Source organism: Anabrus simplex, chromosome 1 (assembly GCF_040414725.1).
Source record: "Anabrus simplex isolate iqAnaSimp1 chromosome 1, ASM4041472v1, whole genome shotgun sequence".
Lineage (NCBI taxonomy): Eukaryota > Metazoa > Arthropoda > Insecta > Orthoptera > Tettigoniidae > Anabrus > Anabrus simplex.
The window spans coordinates 1,805,096,162-1,805,115,046 of NC_090265.1; the positions used below are offsets into that span (position 1 = coordinate 1,805,096,162).

Here is an 18,885-nt window from a genome sequence, read left to right on the forward strand (position 1 = left end):
ATCACAATCTGAGGTTATGTACCACGAAACATTTCGAGACGAGGGACAGTGTGATAACTGTCGACATGACAGCCGATATATTTTATCATATTTGGAATAATTTCCCTGGAATTATAGGTCTCTTCGACTACATCCACATCTATTTAAAATTAAGAATTTCATCTTAGGTCCGTATTGAACTGAGAATAACAGAAAATTAAAAAGTTCACCTTTTCAATGCAAAATAACGAACTAATTAAGTTACAACATTTACTTGGAACTTAGTTCAAACATTATTCTGTATTGAAAAGGTGGACTTTTAAATTTTCATTTTCTGTTACATCCATATCAGAACAACTTGTCCCAATCGTCAGAGGGCTGTCACTACATCAACTGGGGATTGAATTATTACATTTACTGCCAAGGAAGCACACACAGAGACACTAAAAATTAGGTTGAGAGAGTGTGCGTGTTTTTTTTGCAGACAAACGTAAGTTTTTGGCAACTATGAAATAGGAAAAGGCAAGGACTGGGAAGGAAGAGCTGTGGCCATAATAGTCGCAGTATCTGCACGATGTAAAAATGGGGAAGCTACAGAAAACGATGAGGGCTGGCGGCTGTGCGTTTCGAATGCACAATCTCTAAAATGCAAGCTACATCTGTATGGCCCGTGCAATTCATTCGGTTACAGTACTACAGTCCCATCTTCCCATCGCAGAAGCTATTTACACTCACCATAACACTATACCGTATTTTCTCGCGTAATTAATACACTTTCTTGATGAAAAATACAGGTGAAAATTTTGGATGCAAAATTATTCACGGAATTGAGATATTTTAAGAAAAGATGTATAATTCATTTACATTTATAAAGGTTCACGAATCTTCTGTTAATCATTTACAGTAAAATTCCAGAGCAAGGCAGGTTGGACAAGTGGGTTTGAAGTATCGACACTGGAAAATACTCTTCCCGTTATGAGCTGACAATACAACCTAAAGTGAAATAAGCATGAACTCATAGAAGCACTATTTATGTAAGTGCGTAAAATGACATACCAGCAAAAAAATCTGTCCAACACGAGAAGGACCGGGCATCAAAGGAGGTACCCCAAACCATTCGTATTTAATCTTGTAGAAGTGACGTGCCCACCCAACCTTTTTTTTTTATTTATTTATTTTTTTAATATACAAAGGTGGATCCCTCACGGAAATTTTACTTCAGGCATTGTTTTTCGTTTTAGAACAACTAAGGTGCAAGCTTTCTGCCTTCACCTGTTACAGCAAGCATTGCAGTACATCGCTGTTTTTTGCTTCTGGTAGTGCGTACGATAACACTATGTCCCACTGTTATAGATTGTTTGACTCTGGCATACCGAGACAATAGCGTCTGACCTCCGGCTCCTATCTGGGAGAGCAAATATTCCTTCACTTACGCTTCTCAACAACAAAACTATGAAAATCAATTACTTTTTCATTGAAATAATTCTGCATTTTTGGCATAATGTTATTCTTCGAAGAGAAAGCCCATTTCTCTTCATAAAAGTAATCACCCCGCCACAGTTAATCTTCAAATCAGATATACCGATTCCATATGCATCAGATATTTCTTGTCCTTCAAAATACAGCATCTTGTGAGAAACGGCACATCCAACGTTGCATAACAATCGTATATTTAAGCAGATCCTCTACTTTCAGAAACTTGCATATTTTTGGTCCGGGAAATGCTTTGCGAGACTCTTTACTTGCTTGAAGTGCATTTCTCTCTTACGGCGGTAGCGCACATTGCATTCGGACACTGAATACTTGCGACCCACTGCCCTATGCCTGTATGTTTCGGCGCAACTGATCAGCGCAAGTTTAATGATGCAGTATTACTTGAATTCTTGCTCACTGTGGACTAACGATTTTGAGATCAAAGAAAGCGCATGTCCCGTTCCCGAAACACTTTTAAAGTACATTTGTACAAGACCGGAATAGAGCGTCGCTAGTCACTTCTGCGTCGATTCACTCACTGTAGTAGCGCAGTGGCATTTCCTACCAGCTGATAGCACATTGCGCAAGTATTTGGAATGTCCAGCTTCACAATGGGTAGGCTGCTGCTACCTGAATAGTTTATCTACTTCAAAATGCATACTGAGCTGCAGGATTGATGTTCAGAGAATGGGTGGGTCAAATACGTGAACATTTATTTTTCTCCACTTTGGATCAAAAAATATAGGGATGCGTAAATTATGCAAGGGCGTTGTGGGAAAATATGGTAATCAAAGCTACACTTCCTCGTACTGTGGTGTCGCTTTAGTGTTATTACTAAATTTTATTTCCACTGAAAGCGACATTCTTATCTGTGGGCAAGTTGTGCTCATGCTTAGCCATATGTGAGTAGTGTGTAGGAAGAAAACCGCCGACTAACCTTTAGCACGCACACAGATGCATTACAATGGTTGTGACAAGCAAAGAGTTACACGGGAGACACTTCTATCTCCATTTTCAAACCAATATTGAAACTTTAAATTAAGTCTGTGTAAACATCGGCTGAACATTGTTCATGCAATGGAAGATCGGGATGGACTTAACATTGTCTAAGGCATAATTTTTTAAATTTCTGCAATCTGCCCTACAACTCAAGGAGACCACTAGAATTGATGAAACTGGGAAGCAAGAACGTAAAATTCTCAAGAAAACATATGGTCCCACTCATGAATATTGCATATGGATTAAAATAAAAACTACAGAAACAGCAACAGGTAAGTTTACTTATGCTGTAATTAGGAGACTAAATTCTATGGCCACGTCTGTACATTGGACAATAGATTTACTAAAAAACTATGAACTATAATCAATTCAAAGGATGTCAAGATTAACTGGTTGGAAGAAATTAAGCAGGACTTAACAAGAAACAAACACTACAGACCCCATAAAAAAACTCTTGAATTCTGGTTGCAAATCACACACTCTTGGAAAAAGCTAAAAAGACAACTGGAAAACAGTGGATAAAAGAATGAAAAAAAAAGAAAAAAAATTGAATTCATGAAGATTGGGGGGGAGCCATCAGACCAAGCTAACAAGTTCTAATGTGCTCATTAATTGGGAATAAAGCAAGAAGGAAAGAAAGAAAGGAACACTTGACTATTAATATAAGTGTTATTTGAATATCATATTGTCATTTAGGAACAAAAGTCATTCTGTTTTGATTAATGGTACCTTTCAGGCATTATGTTATTAAATGTTTTCTTTTTCAGGTATTTTCTAAAATTATTTTATCCTGAATTATTTCAGGTAGACTAAAGAACCTAAAAGATATATTATAATGAAGAACATGATTGCTAATAAGATGCAGAGAGATCCAACCACTGTGTATGCTATGCCAAGGAATGTGGTGTTCTCAGCAAAGAAAACTTTTTAAATTAGGATAAAAAAGGGTTCTATGTGCAATATTTTGCAAGGAGTTTCTAAAATTGGAGTGGGCTAACTGTAGTTGCCAAAGTGTCGTCAGGTGCGTAAATGCTTAACCCGTTGGGTGGGCGATGCGGCGAGATCCGCAGCTACAAGCCGCTTGCTCGGTGGGGAACGCGGATATATCTGCCGATTCAAATTTTTTTTTTTTTCTCAGTTGCCTGTCTGCAGAGGTTTATTTCCTTTTCGGCAGAGTCTGCCCTCAGATGTGAATTTTTACAACTATGTTCTCCCAATACCAATGTGCCATCCACGAGTCACAACATCAAGAATGCAACTGACGTCCGGGCAAGAACGACCTAAGGCCTAATAGCTCCGCGCTCATCATCTAATCGTCTCTTGGATGTAATAATATTGCTGTTGAAGGGATTTCTAGAGATTATGACACTGAACAGACCTCTCTGATGACATTTTAGAACTGTGACCTGATTTATAATCCCCAGTCTTGAGTTCTTCCTTCACGACTTATCGCGAGTTACACAGCATTTTATTATCGTACGCATCCATAATACAGTCATATTTTATGATTTCCGTCCAAACTGCTGAGACCAAGGTCCTATTCGATCCTTTTTCTTACATTTTTCCACTGAAATATTTATAACGAATGATTTACGGTTCATGATAAACGAAATGTTGGAATTTAGTGGGGAGAATTGTGATGTTAGTGAAGTCGAAGGGGAATTCGTAAGTGACAGGAAGTTACCCGGAATAAGTACTGCAGGCTTGAATATACAGGGTTTGGGCGTAGCTGATGCGAATGTTCAGCAGTCGCAAAAGAGACATGTTAGATTCCAGTTCAAGTGGCGATCATGTCAGTGACAATTGTGACGATAATACTGATTACTAGGGAGCAGATTTTTATGTGCTAAAAATGTGAAAAATATTTATTTTTTATGTGCTGAAAAACTTTAAAATGTGTGATAAAAATTGAAATTATTTTCCTTTAAATATCACATAACTACTCGCGCTCAAGAAGTAAATAAGCATAATGTTTTGTATTAGAATATTGTCACTGCCGTGACAAAACCTCCTATGTGAAATATTTTAGCTTTGAACTTTGGCCGGTAAGGTTCTGTCATCTAAGGTGCAATATTGTGTGAATATTGTCAAGGCATTCTCGCTCTTCATAATGTATGTGCTGTGGGTCAGTATATCTCCAAAAATATTATCACATAGGAGGTTTTGTCCTGGCAACGACGATATGGTGTTACCAAATGTGCTCCTTAAGGCAAAATGAGGTCTGTGTATGGAAACGTGCTGTATGGTATATTAATTTTTGATATTCCAGAGTAGATATTATGAATGGTTATTTTTTAAAGGTAATGATTTGCTTAAAAATGGCAAAAGCAACCTATCATCTTTGAAAAAATATTACCAGTTCGTACTCACCCATCACACGCTGGAATATCAGTTGCTAGAAGTAGTCTCAGAATTGCAGTGAACAACAAAGGTCATCTCCAAATTGTCCATCACAAATGCATGCCGATTATCTCTAAAGAATGCCTTATACTGCAAAAACGATCGCACCACATCACAGGAAGTCAGACGAGCATAGTTAAAGAGAGGAATGTCACCAACAATAACGCCATCAATTTCGCCAACATGAGCACCCTCTAATACATTAGAAATTTGGCACATTGTTTGAAATCCTCTGTTTTTCCTGAACAAATTTTGATATTTGACCTTTAACAGTCCCTGTACCTGCGAAGCCGGGAGTGAATCTAATTTATTTTCAACAGCGCGCACTTCCTTCACTGTTTCGGACAACAGGTTAGTGGATTTTTCAAGTATGTCTATAGTTTTACACAAGAAGCTTAGATTGGCAGATATAAACGCCAAATCATTTTTCAAAGAGCTGTCTTAGTATCTCTTGAAGAATCTCAATTGACGATGCGTCGTTTTTATCTAGCACGTTCACAACGGATGCAAAACTTTCAAAATTGTCTGCGTAGTATACCACAGTGCTAAGCCAGGTACCCCACCGCGTAACAATAGGCAGGAGGAAGCGCAAGATCCGGGTTTTTCTCTTTAAAGAGATCGATTCTTGAGGGTGCTTTTACGAAGACTTTTTTGCCATTAGACACTAATTTATCCACTTGAGGATACTGAGCCCGCACAGTTTAACATAACCTGTGTAGAGCATGAACAACGCAAGTTACGTGTATCATTTTCGGAAAGCTCACAGAAAGGCCTTCGGCTGCCTTTTTCATGTAAGCTGCACTGTCAGTAAGGAAAAGCAATACATGGTCGTATTTTATACCTTTTGGCCAAAGTAAGTGCATGGCTTCATTGAATAACCTAGCTACAGTGACGTGGTTTGCAGCAAGCATTTCTTTACACGCTAGCAAAGAAGAATGTTCGCAAGCAGTTTTGTCATTTTTCAACACACCAACTACAACATTTCCTACTTTTCTGCCACTTGAATCAGTGGTTTCGTCAATGCTCACCCACAGTTTTTCGCTATCACATACTGCCCGAATTCTCTGTAAAGTTTCTTCGTAACATTTTGGGAGATAGTTTTTCCTTAATGTGGATTCATCTGGAGGCCCAAAATTAATGTACTTTGTTAGGAAATTTCTCAGTCCCGGATTATTTATTTTACCAAGAGGAATGTCGGCGCAAACAAATGCTCTGCACACATCTAAATAATACTGCAAATATTTAGATGGGCCTGCATTTGAAGTAGCTGGTTCAGCTATTAGTAATTGTCGTGAACGCACGCGCGAAGCAGCCGCAGTATGCTTATTTCCAGACAAATGCTGGATTACTTGAGAACGTTGATCTGCACGTACTGTTTTACCACACGGTTGGCAAAATAATACTTTTCCATCGGTAGTGAAAATGCTTTTAAATTCCACTACATATTGTTGAAGACGCGACCTTGTACTCGACTTCTCTTTTGGCATTATTTTGCAGGTTACGACACGCATTTACGGTGAATCACTTTTCAATAAAAAGAATAGCAGCAGACACTGAAGGAAATATTTCTTATAAATCCATACAAAATCACACGACCACGGGAATGATATGTGGACCCTAACAGCTAACCTTACTCTTAGGAGTGATGAAATTCCACGACCTAATGGTGGGGCAATATTCTTCCGAGTCTCGCATGTCGTAATGGAATTACGTCACCTTATCTCTCCGTGATTGCCTTTCGCTGATATTCTATAAACAAAACCCGAGAGGGCTGACTCATAAAGAGTTGGAATGACATCATGCAAGGAAACATCTTGTGCAGCAAATCAAATCGCTGTCTAAATATAACGACGTAGCCAGTGACCAGCAAGTTTTAGAACTTACGGAGGGAAGTCCATAAATAGCCGAAACATTCAGATACATTATGTTAAATACACTGTTAAAAACAATACTGTAATCGTAAAATGAATATATGAGCATTGTTTTATAACACAGAAGCATTTTAAATTTTATTGATCAACAAATATTAGCGATTTATGTGCTTATTATAGATTTTCTTAAAATATGTATTTACATAAAAAAATTGTGAAAATATGTGTTTTTATGTGAAATAAGATTCAGTTTTTACACTTGGGGATGCACAATAGGAATAATGAACTTCGTAACTTGCGTTAAAACTTAGGCATAAAAAAAATGTAATTACATAAAAATCCGCTCCCCACTGATTACAATCCAAACAAGTTCTTCATCAACATATACTGAAAATGGATAAAGAAATTCCCGCTTTGAGCCAAAGGAAGGAATCGAGATCAAGACCGTGTCCGAACAAATAAGGACGAAATAAAGCTTCTTACGGCCATACTGTTGCCGCAGGGGATTGTACAGAAACCTAAATTAGGACACTATTTCTCGCAATCACTTGTTCACTATGCCTATTTTCTATGAGCTGATGACAGAATATATTTTTTCTCGGCAGACTGAGTGGCCTGGCTGGCCTCCTGAGCCCAACTTGGCAGGTTCGATTCTGGCTCAGACCGGTGGTATTTGAAGGTGCTCAAATATGTCAGCCTCTTATAAACAGAATTACTGGCATGCAAAAGAACTCATGCGGGACTAAATTCTTGCACCTCAGTGTCTCCGAAAACCGTAAAAGTAGTTAGTGGGACGTGAAGCCAATAACATTATTATTATTATTATTATTATTATTATTATTATTATTATTATTATTATTATTATATTTTACTCCACAGCTTTATACATATCTCTGACAATGAGGTGAATAATGCACAACTTCCTCCAAAACTATACGAGGTAAATCCAGAATTTGACCACCTGTCGGCAAAATTTTCGGAAGCTTATACCCCTGATGGCAAAATGTCAGTTGATGAGGACCTCTTGCTATGGAAAGGATGGCTAGGGTGGAAAGTTTACATAACAAAAAACGATCGCGTTTCGGAATGGAATTATATAAATTATGCGAAGGCGAGACAGGTTATATAACATGACCTGCTTCCATGTGTATCATAATGAACAGCTGTAAAAGACATAATACTGTGAAGACTGTAAATATTACCTGTATTGTAGTTTAATATAGTCCATGTGTGTCACTTATGAATTGTAGAGAGACTATATAAACTTGATCACTCGAAAGCGCTAATCAACATAGCAGAAAATTTCGTATTATAATTTATTCCATTGTACATCTTTTAAGTATATGTAAACTTTGTAAATCTAGAATTTACATATACATAAACATTTCCAGGCAGAGATTGATATTAAACTGGCTAAAATATTCAGGTGAAAGTTACTGTATAAACAAAATCCAGAGCTTTGCTGTTAGGAAGAAGTAATCTCGATATCACAGTGTGAAACCACTTAGTACGTTTTTGCACAAAGTATTGAAAAATTAAAATAGAAATTTTCAAGAATTAAATACATTATATTTAAGTAAATATTTCTCTTTTGGCCCTACAATAGTTCATTTTAGTCTAAATTTGTTTTTAATCAAGTAATTAAATATTTTCTTCAATCAGGGAAATCGCTCCCCACCTGAGAGTGAGCTAATGTGTACCGAGCTCCCCGCTTAAGGGGTTAAAACATGCACGAGTTAGAGCAAGGTTTCCCATGGTGGATTAGCACGAAGGACCAGGCTAAATTCATGCAAATAAACTTTAGTTCAGGATGTCCGGCCAGAGATAATTTAATTTATGGTTAAGAAGGATGAAGAAGAAAGAAGGTGGCAGAGATGAGAGAGGGGAGGAAGATGTGTGTTTAATAGCCAGGAAGTTGATTTGTCTCTATGGTACTTGAATTTTGCATATTTTCCAGATTCCAAGGACCATCAAGCTGCTATACAGTAAACAGCTTATATATACATTATCATAAAGTATAAAAACAGATAATACCACAGGACAAGTCTGTCACGAATACATCACACACAATTTTTATAATATCCTGGTTATGCAGGAAATTTATCAGAACATTAATTCTCAATTAAAGTCTAACTCTGAAGACAGGCATCGCTTACCAGAGCTTGGAAAGAAAGTCTGAAATTTCCCCACAAATATGTCGTGACTAGCTGCAAGAACAAAGAAAAACAATCCAAACTCGTTAACACGTTGAGTGCCAAGCGACCCCGTTTGGGTACGTGAGAGTAGTCAAGTTTTTTAACTTCACGTCCCCATATGGGGTCGTACGTTCGTTCTAAATCGAGAACTGTGCGAACCTATTTGGGTGCGCAGTAAGTATGTGTTTTGAAGCTGTATAAAGTCCCTTCCTGCCATCTGTTGGTTGTCTATTTAAGTACGTGCATAGTCCATCTTCCATTCCTCAATTGCTGATTTGGCGCGACCCCACATGGGTACGTCAAGAGTGTTTTGTAGGGTGACAAAAGTCGATGTCTATCTCAGCCACGGATTGTTTATGTAAGTGTGCAGTGCGGTGAGTTTCCTTTTCTTTTTTTAAGTCATTAAGAGTAAATCGAGCAGTAAAAGACTTAGTGCAGATAGTCTGGACGATATAACGAGCAAGTTGGACAATGATGATGTAGACGAAGTATACAGTTAGAGCGATTTTGAACCCAGTACAGAGCAACCAGCAATCTCACACGTTCATCCACATTGATGATCTACTGTCTTCAGCATTCACATCACCACTGTACTCCGGGTTCCCAAGCCAGCTGTTACAACAATTATGACCGTCTTCAACAATATACAGTAGTCACTGGTTTCCCATTTTGCACAATCATCTCTGCTAGGTTCCCTTACTCAAATTAAAAGTTATACAAACAAAATGATGTACTTGTTCAGTATTCCGTAACTACTATTTCTCCTTATAAAATTGTTCTGTTACATCCTAATTTACCAAATTCACATGATTTTCACTACTTTATATAACTACATTCTATAAGAAAATGTCCTAACCTAAAATCTGAAGATTGTCATTTACAAATATTTCCTGGCCTAAAATGGGGAATCGTACATTTTTAGTGCTCAACCTAACACACCTCTCATAATCAACAGCATATAACGAGTCCCTGCAAAGGAAGAGGTATGACCGAGCGTCGGGACAGTAACTACTGTAAGTACGACCCCATATGGGTGCGCGTGTACGTGTACAGTCGTAATGACCAATACGACCCTATATGGGGTCGCAATATTTTACCTAATATAAGTTAACTCAATATATCATAAATACATCCTCATTTCAGTGATCATTTGCTTGGTTAAGCCTGTGAACATTTTGGCACCAGAATAACTCTATGTTATTAGCTCACGGCACTAGACGGCAATCCTTTGAAAATCAGTCTGGCACTCATCGTGTTAAATAGAGGAAAAGCTACAAATCCATAAACTCTTCGGATATATTGTCTGGTAGCTTCAACTTCAAAATTCTGCTCCAACATAATGACCTACATACAACCTGACAATATGTTACGATATTAAGGAGGGGGGTGTGTATCTGCGGAAAATACAATTTAACACTCATGAACAGGAAACAAGATTAAACAAGACGTATCAGTCGTATGCACTCCAGCACCTGCCAGTATATTTATTAGAAAGAGACGAAGGCTTAGGTGCTGCAGAAAGAGATCCAAAACAGGGATTGCTCTGGGCTCCTTGGTAGCAAGAACAAATAGTACTTCAGAGATAGAGCCCTTTAATCTCATCTCACAACCACCAAGCAAGTGAAGATTTACTATGAATAGTGTACAGTCAGACCAAAATTACAACTTTCATACAATATTTCTTTTTTACAATTGACTTTCAATAATAATAATAATAATAATAATAATAATAATAATCAGAAATTAACAGCACCAAGCTTTATGTTAATTTTGCCAATTTCTCAATATTGTTTCTATTTTTGCAATAAATATTACAATGAAAACAAATCACATTAAAATTTCAGCCATGTTCAAAGAACAATGTGATATACAAAAGAATGACAATCACAATTAGTTGATGCCAACGAGATTGGAACACTTAAACTGTACTAAAACTTAAAATATAAAGATAGAAACACAGTACAAAGGTTACTAGGTAATCACGAAACATCACCTGAAGGAACTCAACCTATTTAGATCAAAATAAACACACTCCTAAAGTTCGTTATGAAATAAATTTAATACGTACTCAAATGACATTTTAAAAAATCCTACAGAAATGTATGCGATACAAAATTTTCAGTAAATTGCATGTGTACGTTTTGCAATATGCACTGTACGCATTTCACCATTACAATATTAAATTAATCGACGTTTTGATTTATCCATTACACTGAAAGGAATTAAATTGCATCATTAACAATAATTACAGGCATGTCAATCTCTCTAAATTCAAATTCAAACCCTCCCACCCCAGAAATTATGTTTCAGCATTCTTCTGTTCCTTCTCTCATCACTCAATAATATTACAATACCATATAGTTTAATAAAAATTCTGCAATACAAGAGAACAGTTTGCTCGTGAGCCAACGAGACTAGACTTGTAAACGCTGGTTCGAGGGCCCATCACGGGCAAAGTGGTCTCACAAGTCGGGTCGAAGTGGGGAAGCGACGTTCTACTGTCTATCTGTAGCACGAAGCTTTTCCTCCACAGCTTCCTGAGAAGCTTCAGACAGGTCTGTAGCCTGGAAAAGAGGAAAACTCATAATTCAGAAACAGTATTATTGAATTAAATCACAATGAGAAAATAAACAAAACTGGCAGACAAAGCACTAGGAAAATAATTAAAATCACAAACTAAAAGCATTGTCTCCGGCCTGGGGTGATGGTCAGCTCTGGAACGAGTGATCATGTACTAGGCCGGATCATTCTCTATGTCCCTCTTGACGCCTGGACACCAACAGTAAAGTGCACAGGTAACACAGGGACAAGTTCTTCAAAAAAAAATTTTTTAAATTAAAAAAACCTTCTGGAACAAAGTAAAATCAATACATTATTCTTAAAATGGCTCATGATACTACAAAAACCTCACGTTCACACTGTAAGAGTAAGAAAAACAACGTTCAGTAGCAACTAGAAACTTTGCCAGGGGAAACAGATACTATAATAATGCTAAGATATTTGAATGTAGTGTAGCGCGCCTGGTGGCCATGATCGTTAAGGCGCTGAAGTCTAAACGGTCTGACACCGAGGTTACCCAGTTCGAGTCCCGTTGGTCAAAAAAAATTTTCACCATCAGAATGTTGGTCGGCAGAGTAGGGGAGGTGGTGGTATACAATTTCTAATCACCAAACTGCGTGCCAAAAGCCTGGATTAAATTCCAAACCTCTCCGCAGTGCTCATATGGAGTGAGGACAGGACGCTGTTGATGGTGATTCATCCGTCGGATGGAGACGTTAAGCCTTGAGCAGACCCCTTGGTGCTATTCGACAGGAGTAGGCTAAGTGCCGGCACCAGGTCTCGCTCTCGATCATATATCATGCCATTCATTTCATCTCATTAACTTCTCTGATGTGGTTGACGTCAGGTAGGGCATCCGGTCATAAAAACCCACCATGACAGATTCATCTCACCTCATACCCGATCCCGTAGGGAAACGGGACAAGGGTTGGACAAACATTTGTATGTAGTGTACACTGATTGGTATTCATTTCCATAACTGCTACATAAGCTGTAGGGAGCAGGTTAACACGAGTCAAGACTCAAGATAAGTAGGAAGAACATGCCAGCAGGCGAAGAAGGGAAGCAGAGATTCAACGTAGCAGACCATACTGTAACCATTTATCTAACTGGACAAGGGATTCAAGATATGTTCCAGTTTTCTTTATGCGTCCAATTGCAAAAATTGAACCCCGACTTTGTGGCATCGAGTCTCGAGCACCTTGTGGCTTATGACTTGAGAATTCCCGATGAGCTAAAGCTAGAGTCATCCGGTTCAGAAAAGACAGAGGGGCAAGACAAAATTTCAATCAACCCGCCCATAAAAATGGCCAATATACAGTTTGTGCCAACTTGATAACTTGATTTCATACTGAAAATTCAGAGATTTCTGCACAAATTACCGTGTAAAGATTGGCAATTCAGACCTGAGCATTCTAGATTTCAATTAAAAATATAAAAGGTTATTGTAATTTAGTATTACTCAAAATGTGCCGTAGACAAGGTATGCGTCAGTATGCTATGAAACAAAGCGAAAAGGGGAGTGTCAAAAGGAGCAAACTTTATGCTACCAAAGATATTCATTTAATCAACTATCGGAGTACTTTCCGCACGTGACAGCTAGTCGTATTAGGTCATGAGCTATATATTGACCACATCGCAGATATTGTATCTGTAATGAATTTTTTTCTTCTTTTGCTAGTTGCTTTTACGTTGCACCGACACATAGGTCTTATGGCGAGTAATGAAAATTAAGGTGGGGAGCAGAGTACTGCATTCAAGTGACTTTATATTGGTCTTCAGACCGACTGTTGTACAGTGGTGAAAGTCAGGCAAACTCCGGATACGTTATTCATAAGTTAGAAGTAATGGACATGAAAATAGAATGATTGCTGGTACAACCTGGGGGAACAATGGGAGGAGGGTACTCAATGAGGAGATGAAGCTCAACTTGGAATAAACTACTAAGCATAAAGTGGCTTCTGTGGTGGGGTCACGCGAGGCGATTGGAGGGTAAAAGAAGTAGAGGGAAATCAAGGAACATTGGTTAGACTTATGACTGAATGAAAAGAGATTGTAGATCTAAACAAAGCCACGGAGCTAATTTCAAGCAGAGGACTGTAGAGGCAATTAATTCACCAAGGCTTATAGATTGAACAATCAAGGGTGTAAGTCTACAATGAAGTATATAGCGATGAACATGTTTCACAGAGTGCGAAGGAGAAAGGAAAAGCACAAGAAAAAAGTAATTGGTCTGAACTACAGTTATCCAGAAATATTCTCAATTACTCTTTCAACAAATAATCACAAAAATTGCAATTAACAGATAACCTGTTACAAGGCTGGAATTATAGCAAAATTGGCAGAGAAAATATTACTCTTTCTTTTAGCATAGTGACATTCAGTGGCTATCAGTAAGTGAAACTAAGCATGATATCTTTGAACTCTCAAAAATTTTATTTCAGGGTGAGATAGCAAATTTACTTTAAAAACTAACTGGTTCTTAACCCCTCAGCGTCGCAGCCATTTAAATAGCTTCCTACCCCGCGGCCGGATGAGATTTCAACTACGCGTGACTGAAATACATCGATTCACTTAAAGCGTTACTGCAAGTATAAGATTTTCATGAAATTTGAAATTCCTTATGACAGAACTATGTACATACAGATAATTACATAATTGTTTCACATTTCCTTAGTAATTTAGTTCCGTGTGATAGAGTTCGAAGCACTCTTTGAGACAGGGACTCAAGTCACACTCCTGGCAGCAGTACACTGACGTCTTTTCGCCATGTTTTGAACACAGGATACAATGTTTCTGGTTTGGATTTCCAACTCTTGGGTGCTAATTTCCTGAAAATATATCTTTCCTGCAACCTTGGAACTGTATTATCTGATGCGCGCCAGCCTTGAATATTTCGTTACCCTCCCAAGCGAGCGTATTTTGTAAACAAACCTTTAACCAGCTGAACCCGATAAGGTAATTGCTCAATATTTGTCTCTGTGATCTGTGTGAGTATTATTAGAGAATTTGACCTGTATAATTATCTATAGTCCCTTACACAAAATTTCCAAGTACTGTTTCCTCCTCATTGTCACTCTCATCATTTACCACTGCTACATCATCTATTTCATTATCACTGCTGCTTATACTGTCACTACTACTTCCGACTAAACTTTCATCTGAATTATACAATATTTCAAGCACGTTACTGTCAGTCATACCACGGCTGAGCGCAGCGCGTCACACGGACTGATGAAGCTGCAGCGAGACGTAAAGCAACAGGACAAAACTGAATGAGGGGAATAACATTTGTGACGAAACAAAGTAGAGACGTCTTTGAAACAAGATATATACCATGAACAACTGGTTCTCATATCGTATGACAGAAAACAGCACTTAACTGATGCCTACACAGAGCGCTCGTGGAGAGTTACGAAAATATTACAAGCTGAGAAATAAAGACAAATATAATAAATAAACCGCACTCCCAATGTACAAATAGAGCAAAGAACATCACACGAAAAGACAAACTTCTCAGATCATAATTTCTTTATTGTATTCTGTGGGAAGGAATGAAGCAAACAGACTTAAAAGAGCAAGAGATTAGTGCTCAGACTTATTTGACAAATAATTATCCTTGCAAAAACAACTACATTATAACGATTTTTCAATTCTGATTTATAACACTGAAACCCGAATATGTCTTCTTGGAAACAAAACAAATTGCATATGAGTAACTCCAAAACTCTTCGCGCTATAGCCGTAAATGTGAAACCATGTATGGGTCTATACCACGTATAGAGGTCGGCGCTGAGGGGTTAAAATTCTCATTGCTAAACCAAAGTACATCTTCACATTTCTGAGATGCTCTACAGGGACACTTAGTTTTAAGAACAATCCCAGCAGTAATGGATATTGCATGGTGAGTCAGTACTGTAGTAGGTCCTACTGGAGAGGGAAGATAGTATCTCATCCAGCAGTTTCGCTGTAGATGAACTGCAACAAGACACATGACCGGGTGTTAAGGCATGATCAGCAACAGCTGATTTTATCAGGTTGGTCGAGTATGATGCACCTGGTATGTTCTTTGATTAGAGTACGTTCTGTTCTCGAAGTCTGCCCAATATAAACCTTGCCGAAAGTACAGGGAACTTAATGAAAATTTAGGCAAACCATCCTTAGTTGGTTGCAGGAGTTGCCTAATCTTAAATGATGTTCCAAAAACAGTTTGTACGTGGTACTTGCGTAAGATTTTAGCAATACAATCCGTCGTGTTATGCATGTAAGGTAGGTAAGCAGGTCCTTTTGCATCTTCTTAACAGACGTCTGACTATGCATAGATTTCAGAACCATCGAGATCAAAGTTCTACTGTAACCGTTGCTTTCAAAGGTGGTTCTCAAGGTGTTTATCACCTCTTCTAGAGCTGACACTTCACAAATCCTCCCGGCCCTGGTAGTAGGAGTTGTAAAGATACCATGTTCTGGATGTTCTTGCCCGTATAAAGCAATTTCGCCCAAGAATTATCAGGGAGGCGGTTGAAATATGAAAACACCCAGATAATTTCAACCGCGATACAGGCTACAACATCAGTGAATCATGACCACCTATTAGAGAATGATGCTTTACTGTTACCATTCGTTGTCTCTAGTATGGGGCTAAAATGGCATCCCTTTTACATCTTAGGGCACCATTGCAAGTTCTTTGTTGCTTTCTCGTAACAACTTTAATGCATCGTTTCATTTCTCTGTTGTCTCCTAAGTGTGTGTTTATAATTAATTACACGACATAAGCCCAAAATATACTTCATGAATAAATTTATTATATTTTTTAGTAATAGACAAGGATGACATTTTAAGATTATGAATAGAATAGTGTAGTTTTGGTGTTCCTTTACTACATGGCTAGAGATGGGAATTTGCCTATTTGATTCGTGTTCGGAAACTTGGCTTTTGAGATATAAATATGTTTTAGGGTATTTTTGTCTAGATTTTGTCGGTTTTATTGTGCCTAAAAATGCCTATTTCACGGGTTTGTGCCCATTTGAGTAAGATTGCCTATTTGATGCCTTTTGACTATTTTAATGAAGCTGGTTTTCTTCCAATGAATTATATCGTAGCTGATTTGCTCAATAAAATTATCTTCTCATTTCACAATATCTGTTTACCCCACAAACAAAACTGGAAATTTCCAGAAATAGTTCTTGGAAAACTTCCATCAGGAGAAACAGGAACAATGTGACCTGGAAGCCTTCAGCCCCTCCAACCTCCAAAGAAATATGCGTCAACCAATCAACATAAAACTGTTACACAACCCATATCCCCTATACTTCCCAAAACGATGCAAACTTTAGTAAGCGTATGCTTTTTCTTCAGAATGTGTTGTAATTTATTATGAAGAAAAAATGTCTGCGGTAATGCTGAAAGAAAAAATCGTCAAAATCCTACTGGCTGAAGCAATAAATCAGAGGATCCCAATTTCACTACCAAGCTTGCTGAAAGGAGGCAAGTTCGTTTGTTCCTTTTATCTTTTTCGTGACCGAGAATTACAATCGCATTTCATTGTAGCATTTATGCGCCTATTAATTTAGGTATTGTGGTAATTTGTTTTGTTGCACTGCTGTATTAGTTGTGAACTTTCAATAATTCATATTGCTAACATGTAAATTATTTAATTACTGGACAAGGAGTTAGAACGCTGGTGGCCTCTAGCCACAGAATACATGAAAATTAAAATCAGTATTGGGAACTGTAATTCATTTCCTGTAAAAATAGATATTTACAACAGAAATGCATTTTTTTTTTTTTTAACACGAGTAACTTTCACCAGCATATGTGTAGGATCTAGTGAATGCTTGTGCTTCCACTAAGTCTTCACAAAACATACAGTAGGTTGCCGACCCAATGTGGCGCAGCTAGGAGGATCTCACAGAGGCTAGACATACATGGTACGGCTTGGACAATGTCACAGCGTGTTTTACAAGACTGCCAAGACTGTCTTTACAAGACCAGGCCAGTGAAAAGACAGCTCGTCTGGATTGGCGAGGTCCGGTGCTGGTGGGCAAGCACAGAGTCTGAGGGGCGTAAGATCACAGGTTAGGGCCCTGAAGCTGACAAGCCTCTAGCATCCCTTAAGAGTCTTGCTAAATTGTGACAAAATGTAAGGTTTTGGACACATACCACGACAATTTCAAATTATGTGGTTTTCCCATTTTCAATGAAGGGGCAGCATTGTGGGCACACATGATGCACTATCTATTGCAGGCAACAGAAAATAGTCTTCATGACAGCTGACCAGGCTGAACAAAGCTGGCAAATAGCAACAAATAATGTTCACAAATCTGAGATTTACAGGGCCTCCGTTTTAATTCTTCCATGTAAGAATACTGCTAGGGGCAACTTGGTGGGTCCCTAGTAGGCATAAAGAAAGGATCTCTCCTCTACGCTACTCAGGTATCATTTCACCTCATTTTTATTTTATTTTTTTCACCCATGAACAACATGATACTTCCAAATTATAACTAAAAATCCTTTAGGACATATTTCCATGAAAATTATGAATTCCCTTGTATCTAAGTTAAAGTTTTGTACTTCTGGAAACATCTCTAATACAGTGGAAACTCGATTCTCCGTTTTCGGAGGGCCCACAAAAAAAAAAAAAAAAAAAAAAGTAAGGGTACATTTATGCTGCAGCTTTGCTGCTGGCACATGGATGCTCGCCCTAGCCTCTCGCTGCTGACTACAGCCAGGCTGCTCGCCATGGAGCTTTTACCCTGCAGCAGCCCCGCGCGCACGCTGCTGGCAGCTCTCAGCTGTAGAGGAAAATTTAAAACAGAGGAACTGATAGTTAAGGCGGTTTGTATTTTGCATAATTTGATTATAGATACAGAAGGCATGAACACAGACTACGAAGACGTACTTCCAAGAGCTAACCCGTCGAAGAGAAAACGGCTCCAGCTGAAGCTTCTGAAGTGCAGAATAAATTCAGAGATTTCTTTAACGAGTGAGTCGCAATTCTGTCGGCGAGTGTATCTTACAATAATTTGGTGTACTGAATGTGAAATAAAAAGTGTAAAATGCGTTGCCTGGATTTTTCAGTGCATTTCTACTGCGGGATTTGATTGAAGAATGAAGCTACAAATGCTTCATTTTGTAATTCAATAGTGTACTTTTGAATAATGTAAAATAAGGGGTTATGCAGTATCTCATTAACTTTAGTTAGGTCTCCTTAACAAAAGGTGTTTTCAGTTTGAAAAAATAACTGTAGAACTTTCCATGAAAAATGAGGTACTTCATATAAATCACTTGCTTGTAATGAGAGAGGTGCCCTAAATGGCAAGAATAAAAGAACGAAGTTGACATAATCGTTCCGCATTCTTTTGCCACGGTATTCCATAGTTTGATGATGATGCTTGTTGTTTAAAGCGGGC

General features: G+C 38.1%; 1 protein-coding gene across 1 annotated transcript in view; it reads right to left on the minus strand.

Moving 5' to 3' along the window:
- Positions 1-10,367: 10,367 nt before the first annotated feature.
- tsr (Cofilin/actin-depolymerizing factor homolog tsr) overlaps positions 10,368-18,885 on the minus strand; it is a 134,914-nt gene continuing 126,396 nt past the window's right edge. Inside the window, exon 5 of the mRNA XM_067138553.2 lies at positions 10,368-11,481. Within this exon, the coding sequence (XP_066994654.1) occupies positions 11,413-11,481 (69 nt within the window). The 3' untranslated portion in view covers positions 10,368-11,412. The remainder of the gene's footprint in view (positions 11,482-18,885) is intronic.